This window comes from Macaca fascicularis, chromosome 7 (assembly GCF_037993035.2).
Source record: "Macaca fascicularis isolate 582-1 chromosome 7, T2T-MFA8v1.1".
Taxonomy (NCBI): Eukaryota; Metazoa; Chordata; class Mammalia; order Primates; family Cercopithecidae; genus Macaca; species Macaca fascicularis.
In genome coordinates this window covers 131,831,587-131,843,600 of record NC_088381.1, presented here as the reverse complement: position 1 = coordinate 131,843,600, position 12,014 = coordinate 131,831,587, and the positions used below count along the sequence as shown (strand labels likewise).

At 40.6% G+C, this 12,014-nt stretch overlaps 1 protein-coding gene across 12 annotated transcripts in view; it reads right to left on the bottom strand.

Annotated features, from left to right (window-relative positions):
* Positions 1 to 12,014, bottom strand: part of SYNE2 (spectrin repeat containing nuclear envelope protein 2) — a 376,210-nt gene that overhangs the window by 218,567 nt on the left and 145,629 nt on the right. For all 12 annotated transcript variants that reach the window (XM_065548888.1, XM_065548887.1, XM_005561459.4 and 9 more), the window contains exons 24-31: positions 11,500 to 11,711; positions 11,267 to 11,357; positions 10,331 to 10,440; positions 9,302 to 9,428; positions 7,619 to 7,776; positions 6,261 to 6,408; positions 5,012 to 5,622; positions 1,022 to 1,201 (exon numbers count right to left, since the gene is read on the bottom strand). In XM_065548888.1, the coding sequence (XP_065404960.1) occupies positions 1,022 to 1,201; positions 5,012 to 5,622; positions 6,261 to 6,408; positions 7,619 to 7,776; positions 9,302 to 9,428; positions 10,331 to 10,440; positions 11,267 to 11,357; positions 11,500 to 11,711 (1,637 nt within the window). The remainder of the gene's footprint in view (positions 1 to 1,021; positions 1,202 to 5,011; positions 5,623 to 6,260; positions 6,409 to 7,618; positions 7,777 to 9,301; positions 9,429 to 10,330; positions 10,441 to 11,266; positions 11,358 to 11,499; positions 11,712 to 12,014) is intronic.

Sequence of the window (12,014 nt, the reverse complement as noted above, 5' to 3'; positions counted from 1 at the left end):
TGGTGTAATCATAAGGGTCCTTCTGGGAGGGAGGCAGGGAGAGGTGTCAAAGGAGACGTGATGACAGAACAGAGGGCAGAGAGAGATTTGAAGATCCTGCACTGCTGCTTTAAAGATGGAGGAGGGGGACACAGGCCAAAGAATGTAGCAGGAGGCCTCTAGAACATGGAAAAGGCAAGGAAATGAATCTTGCCTAGTGCCTCCAGAAGGAACACAGCTTTATTTTTTTTATTTTTTTTTTTTTTTGAGACAGGATCTCGCTCTGAAGTACAGTGGTGCTATCTCGGTTCGCTGAAACCTCAACCTCCCAGGCTCAAGTGATGTTCCCACCTCAGCCTCCTGAGTAGCTGGGACTACAGGCACCTGCAAGCATGCAGGTTAATTTTTTTATATTTTTTTAGAGATGGGGTTTCGCCGTATTGGCCAGGTTGGTCTCGAACTCCTGACCTCAAGTGATCCGGCCACCCCAGCCTTCCAAAGTGTTGGGATTACAGGCATGAGCTACCATGTCTGGCCAATTTTTTTATGTTTTGTAGAGATGGGGTTTCACCATGTTGGCCAGGCTGGTCTCAAACATGTAGGCTCAAGCAATCCTCTCACTTCAGCCTCACGAAGTGCTGGGATTACAGGTGTGAGCCACCTCACGCAGCCTATTTTACCACTTCTGACCTCCAGAAGCATAAGGTAATAAATCCATGTTCTTTTTAAGCCACTAAGTTCGTGGTGATTTGCTTGGTGATTTACAGCAATAGGAAACCAACCCAGTTGGGATGGTAATGAGCATAAACACACCATATTGTGTATGTGTTACGCTTCATGGAGAACCTCTTTGCTGCACTCTGGCTATAATCTACAATTCTAGGTCTTGTCCCAGACACTGGCCCTGTGAACTCCAGTGGGAAATCCTTAGGTTTGCCCTCCTTTGGGTCCACAGAGATGTGTTTTCAACCCAGAAGTTTGAAAAAGTTAATTGTGCTACAGACAATTTTTCAGATTCAAGAGGGATTCTTTTTTTCCTTACCATTCGGTGACCAAGGCTTTGGCATTCTCCCACAAGAGTACTGTATTTTGGCACTGCTGATTCACAGTTTTTTCTCTGCCGTCTTTGAAGTGTGGAAGAGAATTAGCCATTCCTTGTAAATGTATCTTCTCTTCTTCATATTCATCTAGAACCTTATCCAGTCTGATTAATGATTTTTTCCTTGATTATGAATGAGAAAAAAGTTTGATAGCCAACTGTTAACCACTGATTCAACACAAATATGGGTAACCTGCGGAGGCACAGTAACCTTAATTTGTCCTCATGAGGTTAATGCCAATATTACACATTCCTGTTACAGAGTTCGGGAGGCTCTTTGCATTTCCAGAATTTTTCTGATTTTTTTTTTTGGTCTTATTTTGTTTTGCTTGTCTCACTTTGTCACCTATGCTGAGTGCAGTGGCACAATCTCAGCTCACTGCAGCCTCAACCTCCTAGGCTCAAGTGATCTTCTTCCCACCTCAGTCTCCTGAATAGCTGGTACCACACATGCACACCACCACGCCTGGCTAATTTTTTATTTTTTGTAGAGATGGGGTCTCACTATGTTGCCCAGGCTTGTCTCAAACTCCTGGACTCAAGCAATCCTCCTGGCTCAGCTTCCCAAAGTGCTGGGATTACAGGTGTGAGCTACTGTGCCTGGCTGCATTTCCAGAATATTAATTTGGTGCTTTAAATAAATATAATAAATATACACAACCATTAGCAGTAACATGTTTCTGTGATGAAGAAACATGAGAGGAAAGAGAGAGAAACACACACATGAGAGGAAAGAGAGAGAGACAAAGCGCATATGTGTGCTTATGTAGGGGCAAGACAGCATGATATGGCAGAAGAGGAGAAGGTGAATGACCAAGAACTACAGGATCCTAAGAAGGATGGGGTGGCCAAGGAGAAAGACAAAGACAAGAGAAATCTTGCACTTCTCCTTTATGTACAAAAAGCTCTCCCAATCAAAAAGGAGTTATTTAAGGATAAAGTAATACTGAAGGGATTAACACCATTCACCTAAATCTAAATTGCTAAACTGCTCACAGCCTCTACTTCCTGGCCTCCAATTTTCTCTTCAATTCACTCCTATAAGGTTTTCATTCTCTACTGCCTACTGTAACAGCTGGCCTCCACATTGCAAAATCCCTGTTCCACTCTCAATCTTCACCTCACCTCACTAATCAGCAGCATTTGACACTTGGTCATTTCCTCCTTGTTGAGATGCCTTCTTCAGGTAGCCCCAGAAGTCTCTTGATTTTCCTCCTACTATACTGGCCTCTCCGTTCTCAGTTTCTTCAGCTGGTTCCCCCTCATCTCCCTGATCCCTCAATACGGAGTGCCCAGAGTATGGATCCAACTTGGACCTCTTCTCTTGTTTATCTAAACTCACTCCCCTCAGAAATTTCATCCAATCTCATAGCTTTAAACAGCCTTGTAAAATGATGAAAACTCTCAAATATACACCTCTAGCCCAGACCTCTCTCCTGATTCCTAATGCCATCTATTTTTACGTGTCTTATTGATATTGCTGCTTGAATGTCTAGTATATCTTGAATATATCATTTCTAAAACTGAGCACACCCAATCTTTCATTCAATACTGAAAAATTTCATCCAAGGCTGATAAACTTTAGTCTTTTTCATCTCAGTTAATGGTAACTCAGTTCTTACTCACTGCTCAAGTTACCATTGACACAACGGATAATGAGAGGCAAGAGCACCTGAACCCAGAGGAAGATTCCAATGTTTGTTGGAAGCATTCTTGACCCCAATATCTCTTTTACACCCCATGTCCATGTGTCAATAAATCATCTGTTCTCTATCTTCAAACTATATACAGAATCTCAACACTTTCTACCACATTACCACTGGATCATGCCAGCTTCATCCCTACCAGGGATTACAATAGGTCAAACCAGACTTCCCATGTCTTCTCTCAACTCCTACAGTCTATTTTCAACACATCAGCCAGACACAACAGGTTATGATGAAAACCAACACATTTCCCTCTGTTTAGAACCCTGCTATGACTTCCCATGTCACTAGAAGAACAAGCCAAAGTCATCAAACAGCCTAAAAGTTCCTGCATGAGCTAAGCTACATCTCCCCCTCACTACTGCACCTTCTCACCTCCTTGCCTCTTCTCTAAAAACACAACCGACCTTTGTACCTACTGCTCTCTCTGCCTAGAAGGCTATTCCTTCAGGTTCGAGTGGCTTGCTCTTTCCTCTCATCTGATGCCAAGGCCACCTTCTCAGTGAGACCTTCCCTGATAATCCTGTTCAGTAGCAATCCCTTCCACCTTAAATAGAATTTCTCCTCCTCTCCTCCCCTCCCCTCCCCTCCCCTGTCTTCTCCTCCCCTCCCCTCCCCTCCCCTCCCCTCTCCTCTCCTTTTCTTTGAGAGAGGGTCTTACTGTGTCACCCAGGATGGAGGGCAGTGGTACAATCGCATGCAGTGGTGGGATTCCCTAAGAATGAAAGTTTCATTGAGCCTGAGGGTGTGGGGCATTTCAGAGGGAAAGGCACACTTGACTACACTGAGGACTTGGTCATCTAAAGACCCTTGAGAGACCACTGAGCCTGAGGAACTAAAGGTGGGCAGAGGAGGAGACAGAAAGTGAGACAGATTTAGAAAGGGGGGAAGAGGCCAGGCATGTAAGAGGAAGAGGCCAGGCTCACGCCTATAATCCCAGCACTTTGGGAGGTCAAAGGGGGTGGATCACCTGAGGTCAGGAGTTCGAGACCAGCCTGGTCAACATGGTAAAACCCCGTCTCTACTAAAAATAGAAAAATTAGCCAGGCATGGTGGCACAACCCTATAATCCCAGCTACAAGTGGGGCTGAGATAGGAGAATCGCCTAAACCTGGGAGGCAGAGGTTGTAGTGAGCCGAAATCGTACCACTGTGCCCCAGCTTGGGCAAGGCTCTGTCTCAAAAACAAACAAACAAAAAAACACAACAGTGGCTCACGCATGTAATCCCAGCACTTTAGGACACTGAGGCAGGTAGATCATGAGGTCAGGAGATTGAGACCATCCTGGCCAACATAGTGAAACTCCGTCCCTACTAAAATACAAAAAAAAAAAAAAAAATTAGCCAGGCGTGGTGGCATGTACCTGTAGTCCCAGCTACTCGAGAGGCTGAGGCAGGGCAATCACTTGAACCCGGGAAGTTGCAGTGCGCCAAGATCATGCCACTGCACTCCAGCCTGGTGACAGAGCAAGACTCCATTGAAAGAAAGAAGGAGAGGGGAGGGGAGAGGAGTGGAGGGGAGCGAAGCGGAGCGGAGAGGAGAGGAGCGAAGAGGAGAGGAGAGGGAAAGAATTCCACAAAAGCGACTCTTGCTAACATTTTAGCTTTTGGAATTTGAAGGCCCTACTCCAAATGCTGGAATTAAAATGGCAGCAGGTATATAGAAGGCTGCCAACCTCAGTCTACTGCAACTCTGCTCCATCTCCAGAATCAACACGAACTTTAGATTGCCTCTTAAATTCAGTCTCCTGCCCTTCCACTCAGTTCCCACCCTAATCCTGCCGGGAGGAGAAGGAGACCAAATAACTAAGAAAGCAGCAGGGACAAGATGTGGCACATGCATCTTCCACCACTGGTTTCATTAATATCACATGCATGGAGTCTGCCAGTCATCCGTCCCGAGGAGAACTCCACAGTAAACAGACAGAAGTACAAGGGAATCGGTAGTAACTCATGTACAGTACTTTATGCATATCTGACTTCACCACTTCTTTGTCCATAAGACACACTCTAAAGAGGAAAGAAAAATTATGCCACGTTTTGTACAGGTACAATACCAACAAAAAGGAAGTTTGCCTGAAAAGTCTACAGAAAAGAATGCTGAACACTGAATACAGTGGGATGGAATAGAAGCAGGAAGACATAGGAAGAATATCTTTCACCTAATAGAGGTGAAAATACAGAAAGGTGCTAGTCATCTTGGATGGAAATGGATGGACAATACTTACCGATGTTTCACAGCGGGAACAGTAGGATCCCTAAGACCAATTTTACTGATTTGACTCTGCACATCTTGAATATTTTTACGGAGTTCATTATTTTTGAAGATACAAGCCTCTAGTAATCTGTTTTCCTCAGTGAATTCCTCCTGTACCCCACAGCCATGTGTCTCAGGTAACTTTACTGATAAAGCACCAAGAAGGTTTTCACAGGAGGTGTCTTCACCCAATTCAGCATCTTTAAAGCTCATATCAAGCATCTTCAAACATTTATCCAAATGTTTGGCCTTGTCTTTCATCAGATGAATTTCTCCCTCTTTATTTTTCACTGTCAAAGTATTTTCTTGTGCCACCTGTGTATCTGAGGCTGAGAGGTCTATAAAGGGCTCAGCAGAGAGTTTAGCTGTTCTGAGAGATGCCAAAAAGTCTTCCAGAGCTTTCAGAGTATCTTCACTCCTCTGCACCTTGTGGTTCATTTCTTCAAATTGTGTTTTGTACTTCAGTATAATATTCTGCATTGCATGTAGATCAAATGGGTGTAATTCCTTTAATATAAAGTTGCCTGGCTCTTCTAAGCGGTTACATATTTCAATCTGTTTTGCAGTAGAATCTTGGATATTCTAAAACAAAGATAAGAAAAGCTAAAAAACTGAGGTGGAAAAAAGAAAGACTGCTTGTGAGAAACCAGCCCCAAACTGCATGACTAGATTTGATCTAGAAAAATGCGTTTCAGTTTAACAAAAGGTGACAGTTTCTACCTAAGGAAACATTTTAATTACAAATGATCAGATGTCCCAGCTGATGTTTCAATCCCAAAAAGAAAACAAGCACATAAATCTATTGCTTCAAAGCAAATAATCAGATATTAAACTGTTCAGAAAACAATTTTATAATCTGAAAAATAAACAAATATTTTTATTTAAGATGGCATTTAGAATAAGAAAACAGTAGAATATGGCATTTAAGCATGAGTCTAGTATATTTAGGAATTCAGTTACTGAAGAAGGCATTCATAAACAAGGTTTCCTTTTGAATTCAAAGAAAATACCTCATTATGTACTCCACGGTACCTACCTCCAAATTTGTAAGGAATTAAAGAGTTAAGAAATAAAAAACAAGTCTAAATTACTGAAAAAAAATTTGTCGTGACTTATACTCTTAATCTATGCTATGACGAATAATTAAAACTCCATAAAGATTTATAAATCTCAGAAGACTTGATTATTCTGTAAATCACTGTGAGAACTTACATACTTACCCTTAGGTGTTGATAAATGCCATCAGCATCAATGAGATGAAATCCCTGGATGGCCATTTTATGGAGAGGCAGGTCGGAGCCACAGAGAAGAAGTGATGCCTTCTCCACAGGTAACACAAGCTGCAGTGCTGTCTCTAGAGATTCCATCCTGGGTGCAAGGTAAACCAGACGTGAGGGGAAAACACAGCACAAAGATATCCTATAAAACTGATTAACACAATTACTGAACTAAGAACAGAAAATAATTATCCAATAAATAGACATACAATGATATATACACATCATCACATTAATACCTAAACCCATTGATTCAAAATGCCAAAGAATGAATGGGTTGCTATATCCAAGTATTCTTTCATATGCTCATCCATCTATCCATTTATTCATTCATTCATTCATTCAACATACATTTATTTAGTGAGAGGCAGCAGAGCTAGGTTAAAAATGACCCACTGGGCCAGACAACTCCAGCTGTTTCAGTATAATTAATGAATTCTCCTTTCACTCCAAAAAGCATCCCAATACCCAAGTATTCTTTTTTTTTTCTTTTTGTATTTTTAGTAGAGACAGTGTTTCACCCTGTTGGCCAGGCTGGTCTCGAACTCCTGACCTCAAGTGATCTGCCTGCCTTGGCCTCCCAAAGTGCTGGGATTATGGGCAGAAGCCACCGTGCCTGGACCCAAAGTATTCTTAGCAGGGTAATATATACCACACTGAATGGAAAATTGTAAAACATACTGAGCCTTTCTCTCTCTTTTGAAATAAAAACAGAATTGTAACTTAACTTCACCTTGACAACTAAGAAACCTCATAATTACTTTAATTATGGAATAATTTGTTAAATTTCCATATTACAAATATAATGGGGTCCAAAGAATAGGCTCCACTGATAAGAAATTGAAATGTGGGACCATAGGTAAGTAATATATAGACTCTGAGCCTCAGTTTTTTCCTATATATAGAGGAATATATGCTGGGGGTACATATTCTATGTATACAAGGTCCTAATAACACTCTCATTTCAGAAATGAAGAGATTAATGCCCACAGAGTTTATGCGACTTGGTCAAATTCATGCCCAAAGGAGACAGTGGAAAGACTGTGACCTTTGAACCTTGGCAGACCTTAAGTTCTACCAAGTTTCTAGGTAGCAGCGTGGCCTAGTATTATTAACATTTAACCTCTCGGAGTATCAGTTTCCTTATCAGAAAAATGCAATCCTAATGGTAGCCTCTCTTACTGTTGTTGTGACATCCAAACAAAATAACATACTTAGTATAGCAATAGTCTTGCTTAAAATGGCATTACTGGATTTAGTGAGTTTATTAGATTCATAGTTAATAGATCTCAGAATTTTACCTGGTATTAAGAGTCATCTGAAGCTCTCTTTCTCTTTCCTTTAGTGTGTCTCTTTCCTTAATGATAAAAGGCTTCTTTATGTCACTCACATGATTTTCTAACTTCAGTGAAATAATTTCAAACTCTTTCCAGCAAACATCAGTTTCTTTTTTTATGACCTAGATGGAACACATTAATCAATTTATCAACTAATAGGGTTAATAGGCACAATTATTCTGTTCTTAAAACATGAGACATTCACCAACTGTGGAGGCAAACACAATGTTTCACATGGAAATGTGTTTTAAAATATTTTCCAACCATCTACAAGTCAACTATCCTTTAGGGAACAATGACGTTAACTGTGCTCTCAGAGGACTCATTCAATGAAGTCAAGGGAGTCGACAAGGTGGCTTTCAAAGGTACCCAAACTCCCTTCCCCTAAGGTAATTACCCAGAATACAATTCAGAAAAATACAGATACATGTAAGAACAGATATTCTGTTTTCTCTGGATAGGAAATCTTTGTTACCTTCTAAACTAAAAGAAAACTAGAGTGAACCAAAACTATTTCTATATAAATAAGAAGTGAATTAAATTAATTTATGGTTTATTATTAACATCTATAATTCTATACTATTCCAGCTCCTTATCTTGATTCTTTTTTTTCAGTAAGGCATTGCTATATAATACTACTGACAGATCAGCAACCAGCAGTATAATTTGTTCTTCACTTTACCCAAAGATTAATATGGTTTTTCTAACCAACTCATTATTCAGTCACTGGAGAAATGTCTCAAGACAGTTTCTTAATTGTGATGAAAACATGCTAAATCCATCACTTGAGCAACAGGGATTTTAACATATAAATTTTGCTTATTCAGATGACAAATAGAGAGCAGTCAGATGGTAGAGTGTGACTGAGACCTGGTATAATAAAATAAAAGAAACTAGAAGTGGAAGGATGTTGTAGGAACTACCCATGGCCCTCCATCTGGGAGGGCTCCCTCTAATGCACTCAGGGTGGGCATCAAGAATGCACGACAATGCACAGATCATCTTCAAACTAGGAAAGATATTATTTGTAGAAGTTGTGATTTGTGTGCCAACTACTAATAGATTGCTTCTTTCTGTTGTTTCTGAGTCACCTGCAATAACTTCCACTGAAGGCTTTTTAGGAGGAGAATCCATCATTTAGAGTGAAAACTCCCTCCACTGCCTACCCCTAAATGCCCAACATCAGACAGTCAACAATCACTGTACAGCAATTTTAGACAATGTGATCATTTGGTAAAGATGAAGGACTGAAACAAACATTCAGAGTCACTGGCTGGTTAACTTTGGAGCAACCCAGGAGCAGGATGAAATTCCCTTCAAAAACACATTGTTTTTGATAAATTCCCTTGAAGTTTGAAGCACAAAAAGAAATAAATACACAAAAACTCTTCAAGCCACAATATTTGGAGTACCAGATTAGAGTATAAGCAGTAAATTAAGACCCTAAACCAAAGTCTTTCCTGGGGTTGGTACCTGAAAGAAAATCACTTTATAATAGGGTGACATTAGAAATGCAATCCAGCAAAGAGAGTTCTTTGGAAACATTTGGCGTATGTGACCTCAACAGAAAAGGGGATGTCCCGACTCACAGTGGTACTATTTTCTAATAAACAAGATAACCAGAGAAATAATATTTTTGGTAATTACCTGTAAATCTGTCAGTTTGGCCTGCAGACAAGAACTACTCCTGTCCTCTTCACTAGAGAAATCAGAAGTAACTGTGAATTTGTTGTTTTGCAGGTGGTGTTCAAGAATATCTCTGTATGTATCATACCTGGGCAAAATGAAATGCAACATCACAATAGTTAATTTTTAAAATAACACAGGCCAAGCGCAGTGGCTTGCACCTGTAATCCTAGCACTTTGGGAGGCCAAGGCGGGTGGATTGCCTGAAGTCAGGAGTTCGAGACCAGCCTGGCCAACATGGTGAAACCTCATCTCTACTAAAACTACAAAAAATTAGCTGGGCATGGTGGCAGGTGCCTATAATCTCAGCTACTCAGGAGGCTGAGGCAGGAGAATCACTTGATCCTGGGAGGCGGAGGTTGCAGCAAGCCGAGATGGCACCACTACATTCCAGCCTGGGCAACAGAATGAGACTCTGTCCCAAAAATATAAAAATAAAATAACACAAAGATAAACAAAAAACAAACAAAAAAAATAAGAAAAATAAAATAATACAAAGAAATATTTTAAAATTACTGTCAACTACATGTGAGGAAATACCATGAAATTTCTGTCTAAGTTACTGGACCACATGCAAAATGATGACTAACTGAAAATAAATTTTTTTTTTTTTTTTTTTTTTTGAGACGGAGTCTTGCTCTGTCGCCGAGACTGAAGTGCAGTGGCCGGATCTCGGCTCACTGCAAGCTCCGCCTCCCAGGTTTATGCCATTCTCCTGCCTCAGCCTCCCAAGTAGCTGGGACTACAGGCACCCGCCACCTCACCCGGCTAGTTTTTTGTATTTTTTACTAGAGACGGGGTTTCACCGCGTTAGCCAGGATGGTCTCGATCTCCTGACCTCGTGATCCGCCCATCTCAGCCTCCCAAAGTGCTGGGATTACAGGCTTGAGCCACCGCGCCCAGCTGAAAATAAAATTTTTAAAAAGTATAACATGTTTGCATTGATGAAAGACTTTTGGTGGATTTTCCAGTTGTTTAAAAAGAGTTTACCTCTCTAGTAAACTATTTACAGATGCACTGTAATCCTTTTCCATAATGCTTTCTTTTTGCGGAGGCTTTAACTCTGATGCCAAGTTAAACTTCATAGTGGCTTCCATTGCCTAAGGGAATATGCAAAATAGTAAACAAAATATCTTAAACATACTTAATTATCTGGAAAAGATAAATGCTTTATGTTCAAAAATAAATCATTGATTCTTTATACCTCAAACGAGGAGATAATACAATTTCTCTGGGATGTCTCAGCTCAGAGAACAGTCTTTCCGTAGGACAGAGGGGAGTTGCACCTTCTAATTGGTATGGCAGCATGGTAAAGGAAGACTCCCAGCCCCAAAATGCTATTTCTGCCTGAGACTCCATACCCATAGTCAAAACTAGACAGAAGCCTACCATGCAGAAGCAGACCTCCAAAAACAAATCCGCCTCGCCTCATTCCTTCCTCCACATGTTCTGATTGGCAGTCTGGACTACAGTATACAGTAAATATCAAATTATCTAGACTTTAGGAATTTAGAAAATTCAATTCCCGCAGAAAATGAAATACATTATAATGCAACAGAAAACGCAAATGATAAATGAACTTGTTCATCTCAATGAAATGGAAACATCTATACAGATCAAACTCAACCTCTTCTACCCTCAATAACAATGTACACAGATAATCGGTATTCATAATGGTTCAAAAGGGTCTCTGCTAGAAAGAACTATTTGTGTACTCAGAGGAAGATCAGGTTATGCTCGCTATAGCTTTGGTTAGTTGCATTCTCATTTGAAAATCAGTCTTTTGCATTGTGTAAGTGGAAATTCTCCATTGAGAAAAACAATCGGATAATTATAACCAACACCTAATTAATGAGAAGTGAATTATGGTACACTTGGTCTTTTACATTGGGTTTACTTCTAAAACACATTATCCACATTTAACACCTTTTCAGTTGATGGTTGATTATCTGATTTTGCAAATGGTGCCTCACTGTGGGAATCCCCTCCTCTATTCTCAGATGTGGAGATGGTCCCCCTAGAAAGGAATCAAAATTGCGTGTTTAAAAGAGAGCAAGAAATATGAAACCTAAACAAGCATGACTAACGCTTAATGTCATCTAATTGTGCAAAAGGCTTCGTTTTATCCCGAAGGGTAGCTATTCTTATGAAGTACTAACTCGTTTTTCGACGTGCCTCCCACTGTGGGCTGCAGTGTCATATGAATCTCGGAAGCACATTTCAGAAGTCTTTCTATCTTTTGTTCATAATCTTTGAGTAGTCTCTTCATTTCTTGTTGACTCTTCTGTGAAGGCAGCTCTTCACACAGCTCCCTCAGGACTTCCATGTGGTGATTAAGCTGGTACAGGCAGCCTTCCTCAGAAAAGCAAGCCTAATTGAAGAAATAAAGCAGGAAATGTGCTTCAGATGAGTTTACATGATTATTCCATAAGGACTAGAAACTAACAGATGTGTGTGGTTTTAACAATGCGTTCTTGTATAGGCCATCTATGTGCTATAACAATAGGCGCTGGAGAAAAAAAGATGAAGGAGTCAGCCCTAAAGGGGTTTTCAGTTCAGTAACCTAGACACACAAAGAACCAGCATAGAGTGTGCTAAGTGTTATGATAGAGCCTACGTGCCTGAAGGAGTCAGAGAAAGCCTGCCTCACAAGAGGGAAGCATCTGAACTATAC